The 21,658-nt window shown below is 46.5% G+C and overlaps 1 protein-coding gene and 1 non-coding gene across 38 annotated transcripts in view; both read right to left on the bottom strand.

Moving 5' to 3' along the window:
- Nucleotides 1-6,664: 6,664 nt before the first annotated feature.
- PUM1 (pumilio RNA binding family member 1) overlaps nucleotides 6,665-21,658 on the bottom strand; it is a 134,151-nt gene continuing 119,157 nt past the window's right edge. For all 37 annotated transcript variants that reach the window (XM_072827430.1, XM_072827401.1, XM_072827403.1 and 34 more), the window contains 5 exons: nucleotides 20,537-20,674; nucleotides 17,947-18,072; nucleotides 16,394-16,515; nucleotides 11,627-11,819; nucleotides 6,665-8,528 (listed from right to left, as the gene is read on the bottom strand). In XM_072827430.1, the coding sequence (XP_072683531.1) occupies nucleotides 8,397-8,528; nucleotides 11,627-11,819; nucleotides 16,394-16,515; nucleotides 17,947-18,072; nucleotides 20,537-20,674 (711 nt within the window). In that variant the 3' untranslated portion in view covers nucleotides 6,665-8,396. The remainder of the gene's footprint in view (nucleotides 8,529-11,626; nucleotides 11,820-16,393; nucleotides 16,516-17,946; nucleotides 18,073-20,536; nucleotides 20,675-21,658) is intronic.
- On the bottom strand, nucleotides 10,707-10,794 carry LOC140634538 (small nucleolar RNA SNORD103/SNORD85). Its single transcript, XR_012031978.1, has one exon. It is a non-coding gene; the product is annotated as a small nucleolar RNA SNORD103/SNORD85 (small nucleolar RNA).

Below are 21,658 nucleotides of genomic sequence, written 5' to 3'. Positions count from 1 at the left end.
GGGTGAACCTCAGCTTCTGAGGGAGGCCTCGGGGCCTGGGAAGGGGCCAGAACAAGCAGGTACCTGGCTTGGCCTCCATCCACGGGGGCCTTCATCTGGGTGGGGGGAGCCCCTGCCCATCCAAGGGACCTGGCTGTGTGATGGACAGGCCCGTGCCCTGAGCTCACCTGAGTCCTGTGTGTTAGGTGCTAGGCCAGTCCTTTCAAGGTGAGGGGTGGGTGACACCCCCTGGGCACAGGCTGCCAGGAAGGGGGCAGGATTTGAACCCAGGCCTCTTCTTCTAAGTCTGTGAGCTGGGGGTTCACAAACTGGAGCCCAGAGGGCTCCGGGGAGAGGGAAGCAGTGAGGCAGATTTTGTTTGAGCTGAGTGACCTGTGGGCCCCAGAGCAAGGCCGGGGCTGGTCTTGCAGGTGAAGTGAGTGGAGGCCGAGTCCCTGAGCAGACACCTTCGTCTGGCCAGGTCTGGCCCGGGTGCCAGGCCACGGGGTGGTGGCGGGGCTCAGGAGGTGCTGCTTGAGGGCCGAAGAGGCCTCTGGGACCCCACGCTGGGTAGGGATAAAGACAGGGTGGGTCCCAGCTCTGTGGGCCTGAAGCTTGCACAGTGTGAGGAGACCACAAACTCAAAATTAAGAACAGGAACGAGGCTTCGGGAAGGGCCTCTGCAGGCCAGGGGCCCTGAGGCTTCAGCTCCCCCGAGTTTTCAGCTTGGCCTCTGTAAATTTGCAGGAATGAGCAGGGCACTGGGCGAGGAGGGGTTAACACCACTCTGAGGGTTTGGGAGTCAGGGAGGAATCCAGGAAGGCTTCACAGTGGTGGCTGCAGGGGGGTGGTGGGGGCGGCAACATCTCCACTGATCCATGGCAGGCAGGTCACACAGAGGCTGAGCCCCTGCCCAGGAGGATGGCCCCTGACGCCTCGAACTCCAGCTCCCAGTGTGTGTGTGCATAAGGCCAAGAACATTCTAGGGGCTTGTTCACTGTAGCTAGAAAGAACAGGGGGGGTGGGGGGCCTCGTGTTGCTCTCCCTACTGCATGCACCCCCCTCATCTGCCCATTTTATAAGGGAGAAACCGAGGCCCAAAAAGAGGAAGTGAGGGCAGCCCTGGTGGTTCAGTGGTTTGGCGCCGCCTGCAGCCCGGGGCCTGATCCTGGAGACCCGGGATCGAGTCCCATGTCGGGCTCCCTGCATGGAGCCTGCTTCTCCCTCTCCCTCTGCCTGTGTCTCTGCCTCTCTCTGGTGTATCTCATGAATAAATAAATAAAATCTTTAAATAAATAAATAAATAAATAAATAAATAAATAAATAAATAAATAAATAAATAAATAAAATTTTAAAAAACAAGCAGGAACTAAATTCTAAAAAAAAAAAAAAAGAGGAAGTGACCGGCCGCGGGTCACAGAGGCACAACCCCAGGTGGCTTCATTCCCCGCCCTGGGGGCTCTCTCACCCACTCCCTTCTCCTTGACCAGATGCCCCATTTGCAAACATTCATGGGGTAACACCTACCCCACAACCAAGGCCCTTCCTTCCATAGGGGGGCGGTTCCTGCCAGGCCAAAAGTAAGGTCACAGGGCTAGGAACCGCCTGGGGCAGGTCGGGGTGGGGGGAGCTGGCCCATGGGTGGGTGTTCAAGCACCTGCACCCAGGGCGGGGAGGGGAGGGAGAGGACGGGCTGCAGGGCTGCAGAGGAAGGGGAGGGAGGAGAGCACGGGAGGGGCGGTGTGGGAAGGGAGGAGGGCCCTGCCGTTCCAGAAGCCATCCCACTAACACACCCCCGTGCCTGGGAATAAATTGCACATTTGGAGTCATTTTCCTGGAAGAAAAAAAAAAAGCCTCTCTAAAAATACTGTTTCTTTCTCGCCTCATCCTGAGGCTAGAGCAGCCCAGCTGGGTGACAGCCAGAGCAGGGGGTGCAGGACAGTGACCAGGAGCTGGGCGAGAGGAGGAGGACTTGGGGGTGGGGGGCAAGGAGACCCCCTGAGCCCGTGGAAGCTGAGCACGCAGCTCAGCTGACCGTCATTGAGATATTTGATGTGTCTTGCATTTCATTGAGGATTTTGAGATCCGTAGAGACCCGCGTCCAAACCTCAGCCTCCGCTTCTGGAGCCCCTGCTCCGGGCCGGGCGGGCACAGAGGGGGCGCGGCAGGAGCTGGCATCCGGGGCATCCGGGGCACCAGCCTGGGACACAAACAAGTGACCGTGGGACAGGTCTGCTGTGGGTCTACCCTGCGTGGCCACCCCGGGCCGCAGGCTCCTCACTCCTCAGTGGATCAGGTCCGGAGGCCAAACTTCCTCCCCAGTGCCCTGGGCGGGGGGTGGGGGGGTGGGGTGGGGGGTGCGACGGGGCCTGTCAGAGGGCAGGAGTGGGCAGGGACCAGGAGGCCTGGGGACTCTGGGGTCAAATCCCTGGGTCGGCCACCCCCTGCCCGGTGACCTCGGGCCACCACTTTGCTGCTATGGAAGTTAGAGCAAGTGACTGTCCTGCTCCGGGGCTTGAGGGAGGTGAATAGCACCCCGCTTGGGGCCGGGCCCCCCAGTCATTCCCAGCATGGGACGCTCCAAGCCTGAGGCTGCTGGGTTGGGGGACCCTCCGCTGGGATTGGGAGATGGAAGCTGAGCCACCTCTGGAACAGGACAGCTGTGGCCTCCTGACAATCCCTGGGCCGGCCCCAGCCAAGACATGTCTTCACCCTGGGCGCTGAGAAGCACCGGGCCGTGTCCTGGAGTTGCGGGGAGGGGGTGCGGGGTGGGGGAGCAGGGGCGGGAGCAGGCTTTTGGGGGCCACTACAGACCAAGGACAGCGTGTGCCTCCTGGGAGAAGTGAGAAGCGGGCCCCCTGATTCGCCAGGCACCATCCTGGGCTCCAGCAGTTTTGGGGGGGTGGTTACTAGTTACCTGCTGCTGCGTAACAAATGGCCCCCAACCACAGCAGCGTAAACGGCAACCGGTGCTGATGGTCTCACCCGGTTCCCGTGGGTCAGGAGTTCGGGGGCAGCTGAGCTGTGTGGGTCCGGCCCCCGGTCCCTCATGAGCCCCCCGTCCTGGCAGGCACAGTGGGGGCTGGAGGCCCTGCATGCCGGTGGCCGGCACACCCGCTTCCAGTGGAGACCCCAGCGCCTCACCACGGGGACCTCACCGCAGGGTCCTGGACGTGAGCAGGCAATCGTCGAGCGAGCGAGCTGGCCTGGATGGCCCAATTCTCCTCCCCGTCCTGGCGTGTCCACGCGGCCCTAGTCGCTGGGAGAAGGCACGAGGCGGAGAGCAGCGGGAGGCGCCCGGACAAGGCCATTCAGGCTTCAGAGCATCCCGCAGGGGAGCTAAATGCCACAGTCGCTCCAGGGAAGACTGGAGGGTCCCAACGGGGCGGGGGAGACTGGAGGCAATAATACTTAACAGCATCTCCTATTCCTGGTGTGCCCAGCCCTGTGCCAGGCGCCCAGAGATAAAATAAGATTCACAGAGGTCACGGGGGCGGGGGGGCCGGGGGGGGGCAGTGGAGCTGGGATTTGAAGCTACGCACCTACAGGTTATAAAAAGACTTAGAGGTTTTAGTCGTTTTAAAGTTTGGAGGGATCCCGGAGTGGCTCCGCGGTTCAGCCCCTCTTTTTGGCCCAGGGCATGATCCTGGAGTCCAGGGATCGAGTCCCTCGTTGGGCTCCCTGCATAGAGCCTGCTTCTCCCTCTGCCTGTGTCTCTGCCTCTCTCTCTCTCTGTGTCTATCATGAATAAATAAAATCTTAAAAAAAAAGAAAAGAAAGTTTGGAGCATGAGCCAGGCATGTGGCCCCAGAAAGAGGCGCCAAGGCCTCTGGTCATATTAGCAAGGGCATGGGGCTGCCCTCGCCGCCAGCTCCACCCACCCGACCTCGTTCCATCCCCTGGAGGGCGGCCCGGCTGGTGACCGCTCCAGTGACAGCTGGCTCAGGGAGGGCATGATTTGGCAGAGGTAGCCCAGGGAGTCACAGGCGACCCTGGAGCCCAGTGAGCCAGATTCTCATGACCTGACTCTGCTGCCCCAAGCCAGAGTGAGGGACTAGCTCTGCATCCAGAAGCTGGGACAGAGGCAAGATGAGGGGAAGCTCAATCTTAGGGCAGATGCCAGACCTCTGGTCCCTGGCGGCAGCGGACGGTGGGGGGGGGTTGGGGGTACCCCACTCCGAGGCCCTCAAGCCGGGAGAAACCCAGCCCTGACCTTGGAGCCCAGAGCCCTTTGACCTCTGTAATTCTTTCTTTAGGCAACAGCACCCTCGTGTGGCCACAGCTGGTAACTACATGAAGCCTCCGGTTTCCTCTCCCAAAATGTTTCCTTCTCCAGCACCTCGCCCTTCTGAAAGACAACTGCGAGCCAGGGAAAGAGAGAGAGACAGCTATTCCTGGAGCTAAGGGGAGGTGGCAGGAGCGAGATAGCACGGATGGAGCCCTGGACTTGGGGTCAGGAAACTTCAGATAAAATCCTTACTTGGTTATTGACTCATTCATTGCACGGCTGGAATCTCCAATTCTTCATCTGTAAAATGGGCTAAGTCTATACCCAGCCTTTACCCCCCAAGGCTTCCATGAGGATCAAGGAATCACAAATATGAATGCCCTCTGGAAACTGTAAAGCCCCGCAACCAGGTAAAAAGACCATTCATTACATAAACTGTGTGTTGGAGGGACTCTGGTAGAGAAACCCAAGAACATAGGTCTCCAGCTGGCGGAGGCCCAGGATACCATATCCTGGAGCAGAACCGGTCAGTGGTGAACTGCGGTGGGGAACTGGATTGAACCCCAACCCTGTCCGGCCCCACCCCCTCGTCAGGCCCCAGTTGGTCCGATCCAGACACACTTGCCTCAGATCCCAGAGCTGCTCCCCTGAGATGGAGCAACCCCATTCCTCACAGGACTGGTGTGAGCAACTAACAGAGCTGGTTCACAGCAAAGGACTTTACGTAAGCTTCTTTACGTGAGGACAGGGGTTGTCGGCTTCCCCAAAACCCAGGCGCAAAGGTCAAACATGATCCATAGCAGCCATTCATTATACCCATGTGCCGGGCACGATGCTTAACGGTGTAATTTCACTTAATTCTCACAACCAACCTCAAGAGATGACCCGGGATAAAGGCGATTACACCTCCTGTTTGTCTGAAACACCTCCCCAGGCCTCAAAGACACGGGCTTGAACAAGAGGTGGTGGGAAGGGGGCGGCTATCACACTTCCAACCTAGCACTGTGCTTGCTGCCACTAAAAAACACCCACCAAGATAAAACATGTCACTAAATGCTAAGAATGAGAAGGAGAGGGGAAAAACGCAGAGTATGGACCTAAGTGGTCCAGGTGGAAAGAAGAAAAGCCACACGGGAGCAAATGCCTGGGACGAGCCAGGCCCCGGACATGCGTCTAACAGTTCCCGCTCACACCGCTCCAGGTGTTCCTCCAATCTTATGAAAGAGGAAGATGGGGGCTCGAACACGTCATGTTGCTCACCCAAGGTCACAAAGACAGACAGGGGAAAGAAATTCAGGCCTCTGGCTTCGCCTGCTTTGCACACCACCCTGCGAGGGTCCAGTAAACGCGACCATGTCATAGCCCTCACCTTCCAAGGCACGGAGACTACTACACACATACGTACTAGCACCTTCCATTCCCAGGGAGGAATTTGGTTAAAGATGAGGTGATCTCCACAGGCACAGAGAGTGCAAGGACTCCTATTTGAACTTGATTCCAGAGTTGCCCAGGCAGTGACAGATGGTGATGCCCCTCTAGTGCTCAGCTCTGGTGGGCCCATGGGGACTATCAGAAGCCTCAGGAAGGTTCTGATTTCAGCTACTGCTGCACAATCAGGTCCTGGACTCAAAACCTGAGCTCAGCTTCCTTTTCCCTGGCGACAGTCCCTTACCTTTGAGAGGGAGATGATGCCAAGTTCTTTCTGCGACCGGCCCAGAGCTCCACCTGCAGACATTAGGTAGTACAGGCTCCCACCTGGCCTCCCTGGCCAAGCCTGTCCCGTAGCTGCCAATACCAACCAGTCTTAATGGCGCAAAGGTGGTGAAAGGAGGGTGAGCATCCTCAGGCACAGGTGGCAGGCCCACCTCTGTGAGCAAGAGCCTCCAGTAACCAGGTGAGCAAGCTAGGCTCCTGGACCAGCCTCCGTGAGTGAACATGGATGTGCCAGAGGAGGAAAGGGAAGGGGCCTCGAGAAGGGGAGGCTAAAACAGACCAGACGGCCAGAGAGGGCTTAGCTGCCACCCACCTCAAAAAGTTAGCTGCCCACTGGATTCGAATCTAGACCCCAGGCTCACGATGCGGAAAAGGCCAGAAAGAGTGAATGAAGAGCATCGTAACTGGGTCCCACCGCAGGGCACCAGCTTTTCCAGGATGTTCCCTGTGACTGATAGGCAAGTTCTCGGCCCAGGGAGGTGGATACCCTGATTTTTCAGTAGAAGTTGGAAATCTGGACGAACGATCTTGCTTTTGAAAGCACTAGGCAGGCTAAATACAACGTCTTTGGGTCAAAATGGACTCCAGAGCTATGGGTTTGCCACACTGGCCATATTCCAATTGTATCCCCACCCTCCTGTAAACAGAAACCCCAGCAAGCAGGAGAAAGGGTACAAAGAAGGAAAGGGTTACACTGGAGCGCTAATATTCAGGGGGAGGAGGAGTGAAAATAGAGGCACAGACTCAGATTCCAAAGTTCTGTATTTTTCAAAATAAAGATCACACATTGTTTAGAGACAATCTACACAAGAGTTACAAAAAATAGTTGCCCAGGCATAAGCATACACAGGTTTGTTAATTATACACATATGGTTACAAGTGTGCTTGCAAAAAAGTTCATTGGAAATATACACAAGGCTCTGGAAATGTACACCGTGTAGTGTTACAATTCTATATTCAAACAAGGAAAATTGACAGTATGTTACATTCACTTACAAGTAGACAAAATGCAAAATACAGTTCATCTTCTGTACAAAAAGGAAGGGCAATTCACACTTTACAAGGTGAGAGGGGCTCTGATTGTAAGGAAAGCTAGGGCGGGGCTGAACTTTGCACGTCCTTATGACTGTCACAAAATAAGCAAAACATTACTTTTTTAGGATTAAAAAAAAAAAAACACTAGTGTGAACTGAATCATCTTGAATAACATTTAGAAAGGATCTTGCTACTGTGGGACTAGGTGACAAATAAAACCAAGCTATTTTTTTCCTTTTTAAACATTTAACTAGGCTGTATAAAGAACATTTATTCCTTCAAAAGAAAAAAAATTTACTTCTGGTTGAAATTACAATTTACAATATACAACACTATATGCTACGACCATAAAAGGTGTGAATATACACTGAATGCACAGGGCTGGCTAATTCTCTTTTCTTACCAAAAAACGTGTTTATGTTGATTCAAACTTCTCCACATTTACATTACAGGTATACAAATGTACAATTGTACAATCAAAAGTATGTTCGACTACTAGGGTACATTATAGATACAGATTAGACATCAAAACAAGAAAATACTACAAATTTGTATATATGCAAAGTCTACACCAAGTATACACTATATATTTATAGAAGCAAGACCAAAAGCAGAGTTGGATTTTTTTTTCTCATGCTAAATAATCAGATTTTGCCTTTCAATGTTAACAGAAAAAAATCCAGTAGGCAGTAAACAAATACACCCGCCCGGCCTTGAAAGACATCCTAGGAGCTCACATCTCCTCCTCACAAAACAGACTACACATCTTCTTCAGCATAATATATTGTCTCCAAAAAAGGCAATTTTTCGAAGTTTCATAAACTTAATGTCATAAACTGAAGCTTTAGCAACTCTAAAACAATTTTCATTATATATATATATATGTATATATATATATGTTTTATAAACAGTGTTAAATGCCAGTTTGGGGTCATTTAACAAAATTCAAATTTCTCAGGTTTTTTTGTTTGTTTTTGTTTTTTACTAAAATGAGGAGGTGGGGAAGAGCTATTTGCAAAACTTGCCAGCAAGGCAAAATGGGTTAAAAACCTTTTTTTTCTTTTTTTTTTTAACTTTTTTTGTTAAACCAACCACCCTGAAAGTTTCCACACGTGTGTAATATAGATACAACATTGAACAAAATATGTGGCCTCCCATGTACATTGGTTACCTATGTACAAGTATCCTATACACCAGTAAAACAACAGGGCAATTAGTCAATTAAAAAAAATAATTAGTACATGTTATGCGTAATAAAATTAAACAAATTTACAAAGGCTTTTCCACTTGTGGATTTGATTCCTTTTTTTGGAGGAGCAGGTAATCCTGGAGCAACCATTTACCCATTTCATCTTCTATACTAGAACATTTCTGGTTGCTGGTTGGATTTGCCAGTGGGCCAGTGAGGTCAGTGGGAATGAGGGGACAGGGTGACACTGCCTCAGATAATACCATTAGGGGGGCCACAGATGGGCCCTAAGTCAACGCCATTCTTCATGTAGTATTTCTCCAGCTTGGCCAAAATGTGCTTGCCATAGGTGTATTTGCGGAGAGTCGCAATGTGGGGCCGGATCTGGGGAGGAAGCACAGCTGGCGTTACTCTGGCCTGCAAACCACTTGTGGGCTCCTGCTATGCTCCCAGGCACCGAACTGTGCGTGTGAGTCCATGAGGCAACATCTTCCCCTGGTTCTGTCAAAGCACCGCAACTCTAGTACTACAGTGACCCATCTGAGCGGGCGAAGGAGGAGCTCCTGAGTACTGACCAGGGACACGAGGGCTCTGGAGGCAGCTGGCCACAGACTACTTCCAGGTCAGAATCCAGAACATATGCATCCTGACAACCACATCACTGCTGCATGGCACCCTCTGAGGCCTGCTTCCAGCCCCTCTGGCCCCACTCAAGGCACCTGGCTCCCTTTAGCAGCAGGGGGTGGTGTGTGTTCTCTTCTGGGCAACATGAACCCTGAGTATACCACCTGACACAGAGGATCCCAGAAAACTACTAATGACAACTATAAACATGACTAGTGTGGGCCAGGCACTGATCATTTAAGCCTCATACGACAGGTGTTAATTATCCCCATTTTATTGATGAAACCCAAAGGTACACTGCTTAAGTGGCACATCCCAGGCCAGATGGCTAATAAGGCACAGGTGTGTGGCCCTGCAACAGTGATTGTTCTGCCCACGGTGCCAGTCTGGCCCCTCACCGTCTCACACCCTGGACACGAGAGGTGCTTCCTCACTGGAGCCAGCCTTCCTCTGCCGGGAGCTCATGGAGTTTTCTAGGTGCCCTGGTTACAGCGTGGAGCACGCCACCTTTACAATCACTGGCTTAGCCACCGACGGTTCCACAGTGAAGGACCATCCTTTACCAGCCTGCTACTCCATCCTGATGTGCACTTGCACACTCAAACACACTGGACACCTACACCAGGGTAGATGGACACTCTCCACATTGACAGCTGCACGCAGGCCACCATTTCTGTCTGGTTGGCCAGGTCGTCAAAGCAAGGCAGTGTCGAGTAGCTCCAGACACCATTTGTTGTGCCACAGGACATGGACCCACCGCAGCTACTGCGTTCTCACCTTCAAGCCCATGTGGGGAACCATTAACAGCCCTGGGTCCAATTCTGAGCTGTGTGACCCAGAGCACTCGCCTCACTGCCTCTGTAAAAAGAGCATGAGATACTGCTACACTTTCATTTGGGCTGTAGTGATAACTATAGACATGGCTGTTTTTCTGACAGTAGGACATGAGCTTCAGGACCTCCTTGCTTTTTGGTGGCTCTCCTTTTAGAAACATTAATGACATTCACATTCAATTCTTTCATCTCTCTGTCCCTGGGACTGGTTGGCTGCTAAGTCCAGCCACAGAACTTTTATCCTTCTCCTTTCCAAGAAACTAACGACTCTTGTGCACATATGTGTACACTGTGGTCGACCATTTTTTACTTGATTTGGTAGGAGGTGGAAAGTAATCAACCTGCTCCACTGTCACCTCTTGTTAAAAAAGGACACTCTCTAGCAGCAAAAGCTAGAAAACTCTTTAGTTTTCTGGATCCATGGGACTCTTCTTTCAACTCCCTCCATCAGCCAACTTGCCAACCCCCATTCTGTCTACTTGTCTTCAACCCCAAAGCTGTCACACCTCTTGGCTTTACCATCCAGCCTCCTCACTGCTTCCTCTCTTCTAAATTACTCACCAGCCAGGACAATTATGTGCACCACAGACCTACCCTACTGTACATACTTTACTTCTTCAAACACACAGTCTTGTCTCCTGCTTCCAAGCCTTTGTATACCAGGTTCCCTCTGCCTGGAGAGGTTCAGAGCTTTATTCAAATGTCACTCTCTTGGGGAGCCTTCTCTGTACCCCCACATCAGAAGAGTCCCTGACACATTTTCACACGGTCCTCCCCAATATTTCCTCAATATCACTGCCACGATCTATACACAGTACTGTCATATTCACAAGTACCAGCGCCCTGCTGATAGGAGGGCTTATCTAAGTACACACACCAGTATCTGTCAAGTGAGTGAGTGAATGAATGAATGAATGAATGGACATACTTAAAACTTCTGTATGTTTCCAATATGGTTGCTGCCTGATGCGCATATCCAGAAGCCTGACAGCCGGAAGGCCTCTGGGCCTCTGGACTCCCCCAGCCTTCAGTCGCCATTGCCAACATCACTGAGATGCTTCACTGTGTCAGGCTGTGTTTTGAACTGGAGACGGCGGGTACCTTGTCTGGCTCAGAGCTTTTTGAGTCCATAACAAAGATTCTCATTACCGAACTTTGTTCTCAGTGAGGGCAAGTGGCTCATCATTGCCAGACGGTGGCCAACACCTCCGCTGAGAAGGGCAGGGTGAGTCCAGAGCCCAAAGGCCGAGGGTTCAGGTTAGAGGCATGAACACAGCTGCAGCATGCCTGCCTGTGGGTGTGTTTTGCCTCCCAAGCCATGGGGGCTATGTGGGGCTGGCTGGACCAACTCTGAGACTGTTCCAGAACCCTGGAACAAAGGTGTTCCTGGGCTGCTTCAGGTGCTTTCAGCTCAGCACCCTGACCCAACCCCCCACTCCACCCCACCCCCACCCCCACCCCCACCACCTAACAGTTCAGACTTCTGTCCCTTTTCTCTTCACTCCTCCTCAGCCTGGACTTTCCCTCCCTCAAAGCCTCGTGCACGTGTGCTCATGTGCTCACCACCGCTCTTCCCCATACTGTGCTCTGTGGGCTGGGACCAGGCTCTGTCATTTCCGTGCTGATGCCTGGCACAGAGTGGGCCCCGGGTGGATATATCAGTGAAAGGTGGTGGAGTAAGTAAGAGGAAAGAGTGAGAAAAGGAAACAAGGGAAGCAGGCTGATCTGTTGGACTGAAAAGCTGGTCTCCTAGGAGCAGAGGAGTAGAAGCATACCCTGAGGATCACAGAGGGAAATCCCTCACAAAAATGGAGTTTAAGACTCTTTTGCACCAGTGAGCTACTGAAACATGGAGACAATGGTCACTCTAGATAAAAGGAAATAGAAATAGGAGTACAGTATGAGACACTGTCCAGTGACAAACTCTACAAAAAGAAGATGTCTACCTTCATTTGCCTTTCAGAAATGTTAAGAATGTCAGGCCTCAAACTCTTAAGTGATATCTGCCCACCCTGGCCAGCCCACCTTATGCATGACGATCTTGCGCTGGGCTGGCTCTGCCACATCGATCATCTTCTGGACCACGTAGTTGGCATACTGGTCCTTCATCATGGTGTATAAGGCACTGTGGGGACCGTCATTCATGGTGCATACCTCGTCGATAAGCACAGCACGCTCTGTGCGGGACGCATGAGTGACACACTTCTCCACAACGTTGCTGTAATGAGACAAATTCAGGGACAACTCTTAGAACAAAGACCTTGGTTGGTAGGCTGTGCTTGCCTGGCTTCTGCCCTGACCTCACAGTCAGAAGTGAAAGAGAGCTGGACACTTTTGGAAGATCGATTCACCAACTACCTAGCTCTATGAGAGTCTCCCTTTGCCACCCATGGCTGCCAATGTGAGCCATGGCTGAGACCAGGTCTTGGGAGAATGCCAGGACCAACCCTCTCACAGGTGAGGGGAACAAGCCCAGGTAAGTGAAGGGACTCACATACAAGGCTCACATGACTGCTTCAAAGCTGCACTTGTTAACAATTATAATTTCAACACAACCAAAATCCATGAATTCTCTCCTTTCTGAGTGTACTGATGTCAAGAACAAGTCTTCCTTATGTCTCTATGTCTAGTGTCAACCACAGAGAGTGGCAACTGAGAGAGAAGGCCCTGCAGACTTATTCAAGGACGGCATAAGTGGGAACCATAGCACTCATCCAAAAGCCTCATGCTGCCTCTTCAGAGTCTAAGAACAACCCTATCAGTTTGCCGGCATTTCTAAACATTTCACCAACACATCGTCTTGGGAAAGGAAAACAGGAATGTGCCTACACTAAATCTAGAGGGGCCAGAGAGAGTGATTAAATTACACACAGATGTGCGAATGGGTACTTACCATTGAGGCCTGACTGATCTCATTAATGCTTGTTTTTAAAAACCAACACTACTATGCATCTGTGGCTCTCTGGGTATGAGGAAGTTGTGTGATGTCAAAGAACAATAGGTATTATTCATATTTGTACTGCTGGAGCCAATACGTGGCAAAGAGGACATCTGGTGGGTCAGTGTGCAACTGAAGGTTTTGCAGAGAGTTCATGGTTAGGGGAAGAGCTGCTCTGGATCACAGTATACTAACACTGAAAAGCAACTTAAAAGAGTCCAGATCTAGTTAATGCAGGAAGCTCTTCTGTGACAGTCCTGAAAGATGGCCACTTAGTCTCTGCTTGGGAATTTCTCATAAGCTGGAAGTAATAACTTTCTAGGGCAACCTACCACATGGGCGAATGGCTCTATAAAGCCCTCTTTACATACTGAAGCAAAAGTGCTCTCCCCTAAAATATCACTTATTTGTCTTAATTTTGCCTTCAGAGACTGAAAAAGGAGACGTATACCTACTTCCAAAGTCCCTTAAGGCAGGGGGACTCGGTCTTACTCCTTCGAAGGGCCAGCCCTCTGGATATCTGAATAGTCCAGTAACTATCACCAGAAAAATTCCCCATTCCACAAGTCCTTATACCATAAGGGGGTGCTGTTCCATGGAGTTCTCAGTGGTATCTCATTTTGAACACTGAGTTTATATATATGCTTTTATTTAGAAAACAAAATTCCAAGGGCACCTGTGTGGCTCTTGGTTTTGGCTCAGGCTGCGATCTTGGGGTCATGGGATCAGGCCTTGTACTCAACTCAAAGTCTGCTTGGGATTCTCTCTATCCCTTTGCCCCTCCCCATCCATGCACACTTTCTCTTTCTCTCAAATAAAATCTTTAAAAAGAAAAAGGAAACAAAATTCTCAAGCTAAAGTGTCAAGAACTCCCATCCTATTCGTCATTTCTTCAACCTTTCTTAAAATACACAATGTCTGTCAAGTCTAGTGAGCTAACCAATCAAGTCTAATTAAGACAACAGCCTCTCCCTCTGACACATCATCACAGAAAATTTTTTTTTTACCCACCTTCCTTCTACAGCACTATGCAACTACTATACAGTACTACTCTAGTGTGATTTCAAAGTATGGCACTCTGGAAGTGAATCTCCTAGTAGCCATTGGCTTCTCCCTTAACAAAGAAAAAAAGGGAGTTAAGATTACTAATCCCGTTCAGAGAGCTTTACAAAGCCAGTCATGATCTCCAAATATTCTGGCAAAGGACTCATCACTTTTCAGGACTACTTGGTTGGACTGTATCTTCATCCATTTCAGGCCTGCTTCCTCCCACAAATTGGTCAGGATTAAAATAGGACTTCCTACTAAACTGGATTGGGGACAGGACACTCATTCTTCTGCGTACAAGACTCACAATCCTTAACACTGACCTGTCTTCCAAGAAAGCAAGCAGGTAAATCAGCTACACCATGGGATCCCACTTGGCCAAAGACTTCCACCTAAAGTTTATTCTAGGCATTCTGAAACTATAGTTCCCAGCCCATTTGTGGGTGGTGAGATCAATTTAGTGATTTGTGACCAGCTTTCTCTTAAAAAAAAAAAAAAAAATGAAACAGAACAGTAAGTATCACAATTAATCATGGACAATGCCGTTTCATTTACACGTGTATGCATGCATGTGCCTGTGCATGCAAAGTCAATGACAGTTTTACTTTGGGGGGTGGGGTCACCATTAAAACTGTTAGAAAGTTACTACTCTATTTTATTGTTTTATTTCTATTGATCTATTTCCAAGTGTATCAGCTCTTCTGTTATCTCTAATTGGCTGTTGCTATGGCCACACAGTGAATCCTACTTCAGAGGATTTATTTTTCTATTCTAAAATTTCCATTTTGTTCTTTTTATAATAAAGCTAATTCTCTACTAACTTTTCATTCATTAGGATCATATCTTCCTTTACATCTTTGATTGTAATTAAAATAGGGGCTTTATAAACCTTCTCTGCTAATGCCAATATCTGGGTGGTCTGGAACTAGCTGGACTTTTTTCTTTCTTGTTCTGTTTTTTCTTGACTATAGGCCATATCACATCTTCCTGCTTTCTCGACATAATAAATGACACACAGTAGAGCGTGAGTTTTATTACATTCCCCCAAAGATATTACTTCCCCAACTCCTTCATTTAGTGCAGATGACTTGGCTGAACTCAAACTGTAAGCTTCTCCCATGTTAGAGGACTCATTTCTCTCACCCTCAGCTGGGCTGCCTCAAATTCTTCCCACGCAAACATGGTTTAAGAGCCAAGCAGGCATTTGGGAAGTTTACATGTGGGCCTCTCCTTCCCTGGTTCTCTTCCTTTCCAGGATTTCTACGATCACTCTGTCACTCTCACTGCCATGGTGGACTGTCCCTAACTACCTTCTGGAAACACTGGAAATATTTTTTATCCGTCCGAACTTTAGAAGCCCAGCATGGAACAGAATGGGAACTGCCTACAGGCAAAAAGCAAATTAAAACTCGGAAATTTCCTGATTACAGTCAACAATACTATATTATAAAAAAGTTAAGACACTAGATCTTAGGTGTTCTAAGACAAACAAGAAATGGTAATTATAGAAGATGATAAGGGTATTTAGCTAACGGTACTGTAGTAATCATATTGCAATATATAAAACCAAAACGTTACACACCTCAAACTTACACAATGGTACTTGTCAATTATATCTCGATACAACTTAATACAAAAAGAAAAATCAAAAGGGATGGAGGAGGGTGAGAAGGGAAGAGTCCCCCAGTCAGTGTAATTACCCCTTCCAAGTATCAACAAGTCTTCCCCCCTCCTTCAACCCCTTCTGGTATCTACCTATTCCTGGCCACTCTCTAGTAGCTTAATGCCTTCAGGAAGGTTTTTGGCATTTTGTCCACAATTTTTAGTTGTTATCTGTGTGAGGATTAGGCCAAAAGTAGCTACTCGTTCATTACCAGATTGCAAGTCTGTTGTAATATTAATACTTACACCCGAGAGTGAGACAGTAAATACACTAGAAAGAAAGAAAAAAGTAAACAGAGGACAGTGACCCAAGGAAGAGTTCTAAGAGATTCTGCCCCGACTTCCCTAGTCCTGCCAAATGTCAAAAAAAGGCAAGACAAGGTCACAGAGATCCTGATACAGTCAGGCTGCTGAGACACTGGACCTATGATATGAGTGTTTTTATTTCTTTTCTCTCTTTTCCATGCTACAACGTTACAAAATTTCAAAACTTAGAGATGAACAATTTAAAAATATCAAGGTAGTCATGCCTGCTTTGTAATCTATCCAAAAAACCAGAGATATTCCCAATATCCCCCAAATAGTCCCCACAATGCAAATTACTATATTGTATGCTGTAGGGTACACACATCCCACTTAGAAAGGCCATATTGCTAATGCCTTGGAAAGGCCATCAATTTCTTCTCCAACCATTGCTAATCATAAGTCACCAAAAACATCTTTCACAATCTGGGATAACTGGTTCATTTTATTCTTGACCTAGCACAATACGAAGACTAGAAAAGAGACTCCAAGAAAGATTACTATATATGTAGATAGGGCACACTGTCTCTTAATTTTGGCACTGGAGTGGAAACTGAGTAAAGAACATTTCATATTCCGAACAAGTGAGTTGTGTCCAGTTCACCAAAGTACAAGATTTAAGTTCTTTAGCAACAACATACTTCCCAGATTACAAAGTGGAGTGAGGAGGCATATAAGGGACCTGCCTTGTTAGATACTTTATAGTAGAACCATTTGACTTTTTAAGCTGTGTATACTTTGAGAAAAATAAACATTTAAAAAAAGAGAAGAATGAAAACTCATTCTTTCTCTCAAGACCGTCTCTTCTGGAAAATGGAGTCCACGTGATTGAAAGCACACACCTTGCAAATTTGTGCTGACTCAATACAAGCACATTGCCTCGGATTTCTGCTACAATTTTACTTTTGTCCTCAGGACGGCCATGCTCCAATACGTGCTGAATCACATAATTTCCATACTGATCCTGTTTGAGAAACAGAAATAAACTTTATGTAAAAATGAGTTCTGTGGATTATCTAAATCTTGTATCTAATCAAAACCTACCTACCTTCCTAGTACACCATGACAGCTTACCTGAATAATAATGAATACCTAGGAATTTTAAAAACAGATAGGGAGTGACAATTTTTTCCCTTATCATTACAAAAGAGGAACATATTACCAGATGATGGAACATTTCTGTACATATTTATGCCCAAAGGTTCCTAGTTGGTTTCTTCATAAACTATTAGACACAAAAGAGTAGGCCTCCTCTCGCTTTAAAAAAAAAAAAAAACAAAAAAATAAAAAAAATAAAATAAAATAAAATAAAATAAAATAAAATAAAATAGAAACAGGAGGAAATAGGTACAAATAAAGAGCGAGCTATTCTTCTCTCAAACAGAAATGTAATCTCTAAGAAAAATGTGAAACAATGTTTATGTCCAACAAAACAGACAATACATTAAATAACATCACAAGCATTCAATAGATACACTAACTCATCTAAAGTTAAAGGTACTTTGAGAGAGGGATGCCTATGTGGCTCAGTGTTGAGCATCGGCCTTTGGCTCAGGACATGAGATCCTGGGTCCTGGGATTGAGTCCCACATCGGGGTCCCTGCAGGAAGCCTGCTTCTCTCTTTGCTTATGTCTCTGCCTCTCTTTCTCATGAATAAGCAAACAAATCTTAAAAAAAAAAAAAAAGAAAAAAAAAAAAGAAAGGTACTTTGAGAGAATACATGTGTATAAGGAGGCAAAAATATTTATTTGTAAGATTGAAAAAATTAAGAATGTTCAAATTATACTATTAAACACAAGTGCAAAGGCCAAATGTGTTTGCTTCTGGATGACAGGATTATGGATGATTTCTTTTGTTGCTATCTGCATTTCCAATATTTTTCTCCAATGAGATTTAATACATTTATAACCTCACATCTTCCACTAAAACATACAATAAATTCTAACAAAAATGCTGCTTCAGTACAATAATACTACATGTAGAAAGTGTTTTATTGGTTACTGTGATGTTGGAAGAAATTTTTAGAGGCAGAAGTAAAAGAAAGTATTAGCTAAAAAGATGTCAACCTTACCCACTTAGTTCATCTGAAATGATGAAGTTAAGACCCAGAGATAAAATGGCCTACACCTAAGGTGATACCACTAGCCAGTCAACAAAAAGCTGGCAAGCAGTGCTCTTCACTCCAAGGCCCCAGGCTCTCTTCATCACCCATATTAATAAAGCACAAACCAGGATGATAAACAAAAACTTGCCCCAAAGCTTCAATGGGCATTTTAAACACATTAGTATTAACTCTTCTGGAACGGCTGGATACCTGTGCTGAGAAAACACACAAGCTCTGGGCCTGCATGAGCCCACGGGTGTTTGCAGTTACTCTACTAGCAACTCCACTACCTGTACAAGTTGCTCTGTGTGCTGGTGAAGCTCCTCTAAAATAGGGAGTGTCTGGTCAGGGAGACAGTGCTCCAGGATCCTCTGAATCACTCGGCAGCCATAAGGATGCGTGGACAAAGCAAATACCTAGGGCAGATGAACACAAATAATAAAGCCAAAAATGACAGTTGTCACTTTCAATGCCTTGGTGTTGTTCATATACATTGTTCCATTAAATCTTCCCAAAGACTCAGAGAGCAAGAGAGAGAGAGTGAGGATTATTCTCAGCATATGGAAGAGAAAACTGAAGCTCCCAGGAAGTTTCTACAGTGTCCTTCCAGTCATACAGATAGTTACTGACAAAGCCAGGATATTATGTCTTAGTCTGACTCAAAAGCCCAAATTATAAATATGGCACATTTGAGTTCGTTCTACAAATAATAAGAAGTGTATGTATGCATGTGTGTAAACCCCTTTCAGGACTATCCTAGGAATGCACCGATGTACATAAACTCAGAGGTGAAAAGGACTTTTCCATGAAGCCTAGAATGAACACAGAATTAGTCAAGGTTATAAAAAACCATAGTTAAGAGGCCACAGTGTCCAAGGACAGTGTTAAAAACAGAAAAACAAAGGGTTAGGATCAAATGTTTTCACCTAACCACACTGCAGTCTGCTAAATTTAATTAGGGTGGTTTCCAGCAATAAGCAAGAAAAGGTTCCTCGTTTGTTGAGTCTGGAAGATAAGCACATGGGCTTCTGCTCTGGGCCACTCAATCCCAATTCTGGCCTTCCTAGGAAGTATGATATGGAGCAACCTGTACCTCCAGTCTGTTATCAAGAATAATCATAGGGGGTGCCTGGGTGGCTCATCTGGTTGCGCATCTGACTCTTGGTTTTGGCTCAGGTTTGGGTCTGCTTGAAGATTCTCTCTGGCCCTCCCCTGTGTGCTCACTCAAGCGCGCTTTCTATCAAATAAATAAATAAATCTTAACCAAAAAAAAGGGGGAGAATCACAGGAATAATAGTAACAGCAGCCCACACTAGATGTTAACCAAGTGTCAGCACACTAAGTGCTTTCTTTTTTTTTTTACACTAAGTGCTTTCTATATGGTTTTTAATATGTAGTTGTGTAACTGTGCACTTCCACAGTATAAAGTATGGTTCTGCTCAATTTTATAAAAATGCTAAAAACTCAGTCTGTAACTAATTAACTTATTTCACTCAACATTATTATGTTTCAAGTATTTACTTCTGGGATGCCTGGATGGCTCAGCAGTTGAGTGTCTGCTTTCAGCTCAGGGCATGATCCTGGGTCCAGGGATCAAGTCCTGCACCGGGCTCCTTGCAGGGAGCCTGCTTCTCCCTCTGCCTATGTCTCTGCCTCTCTCATGAATAAATAAATAAAATCTTTAAAAATAAAACAAAACAAAAACATTTACTTCTACCATGGAGCTTCTGCTGGGCAAGTGCTTGAGCCTGTTACTTTAATTTCCGTCTAACCCTCTGCTGAAAGATATCTAGATTATTTAGTCTTTCTTAGGAGAGTAAGGCTGCTTTCAACATATCTAAATAGTCTCCTAGTATCCACATGTAGGTCTTCCATCAGGTACACACCTAGGCTAGGAATGCCAGGTCACAGGAAATATAAATGTTGAACTTTGAAAGTGGATGCAGAATGATTTTTCAAACAGTTGTGCTAACATCTCTTCCCACCACCAGTGATCAGATCCCACATTCCTGCCAGGGCACAGCAACCAGTGGGTGAACAGTGATCTATCATCTGTGCCCTTATTTTCCATCTTCCTGATTACTGACAGAATTATTCTTTTGTATGTCTCCTGCAGATTGGTGCATCTTTTGTCTGTTAGTGCTTATGATCCATTTTAGCACTAATTTATACTATACTCTTTGATTACAGGAATTCTTTACCTATTTGTTATTAATTCTTTAGTAGCAGTTTTGTCTTAAAGATATTCTCTCCCTTTTTGGTGGTGTAGTCCTTTTACTTTCCTGGTTATCTATTTTGATAAATGTAAGATTTTAACTTTAAAGTAAACAGATCAACTCTTTTCTCATTAATTCAGAAAACCCAAACTACCCTCTAGGTTAACACCTGCAATCTCCTTACCACTGTTAAAAATTGAGCAAACCCCAAAACCTAAACAACTCTAAAATCCCCTTTCAAGCTAGGCTTAGCAGTACACATGACCACACCTGAAAATCTACTTAGTGTTTATCACTTTTTCCCTTTTAAAAACAAAAACAAGAAACAATTTCAAAGACCCAAGAAGATGTGTATTTTATTCTCTGTTCCATGTTGCTTAGGAGGGTGTGAGGACAATGTTTGGGGAAAGAGAAGTTAATGACAATAGCCAATTACGAGGCAATTCTGGAAAAATCATGGTATAAGAAAATATCAGCTCTGCTTGGAAGCTGGTGCTAAGAGCATAGGGGCTCTTATGACATACAAGTAAACAGAAGAAACTAGAAGCTATCTCTAATAGGTGTGGTCACTTGGGGGACACCCCACAAATGCTACCCTATTCTCTGCTCACAGTGGAAAACACCCAAAAACTTGTTTCCTTTGTTTCTTTCTTAATTCACTTACCTGCCCCTTAAACGCATCAATAATAAACTGCAAAGACTGGGGCTGCACACATTCGATGCACTTCTGAACCACGTGATTACCATTCTGGTCTTTCACACACTTCAGGACGTGGCCGTCTAGCTCCCGAACCATCTCATTCTATTAGGAGGCAAGGAAAGAAAGCACCACCAGAATCACAGCAAGCCAAACACCTAGACAGTCAACAGTCTCCTTACCAAACACAAAGCACTAGGCAGGGAATCTATGATAATGAAGTGCAACCACCCAGCTGTGGCACTGTGACAACACGGCATAGCCAAATGAGGAGGACTGCAGTGTTTCCATGTATCAGCAAATTTCCTATAACAGTAATTTGTCTTTAAAAAAAAGTTCTCTAACTTACAAAAGACCTCGGAGACTTTTTAAAAATGGAGACATCTATAGAAAGGAACCTGTATAAAGTATACTGTACTAGAGAATTTCCGATTATAATTTATCATGTTCTTAACATGACAATTCTGTAAGGTAAGCGTTAATAAGAAGAGTCAATCTACAGCTTACGGTGTAGGCTACATGTATCTCTAAGTGCTTAACCTATAATGACTCAATGAATCCTCATTAACAATCCTATACACAGGATACTATTATAGATGAAAAAAACTAGGTAGAGACAAAGTATTTGAGTTATAAAAATCATAGACCTACACTGCCCAAGATTCAAACCCAAGTAATCTGGTCCCTGCGTGGTAAAACAGTGTGGGTCAGTGAAGCACTTGTCAGTCAGCTATATATGATCCTGAACATACTCTTCACCCACATATGTGGGAGGTGACTGAGAGGGAGGTTAAGGAACCAAGGGGGTCAAGAATATAGAGAGCGACTAACCCAGAATTCTAACCCAGGTCTGTAACTCCAATGCGATCTTTCGACCAGGCAAGCAACAAGCATGGCAGGAACAGTACTCTCAGGAAATACAGAAGACCAGACGTGGAGATGTGCGAGTGTGTAAGAAAAACTGGGAATACTGGAAAAGACCAGACACTGGAGTTGTGAGAGTGTGTGATTGAGCGTGTGAGCAAGTATGTGTATGTAAGAAATGAGTGGAGATGACAAGGGTATAGAAAAAGAGATGTTAAGAGTTTC

The sequence above is a fragment of the Canis lupus genome, chromosome 5 (assembly GCF_048164855.1).
Source record: "Canis lupus baileyi chromosome 5, mCanLup2.hap1, whole genome shotgun sequence".
Lineage (NCBI taxonomy): Eukaryota > Metazoa > Chordata > Mammalia > Carnivora > Canidae > Canis > Canis lupus.
Note: the sequence above shows the minus strand (reverse complement) of the source record. Positions and strands in the feature narration are given on the sequence as shown.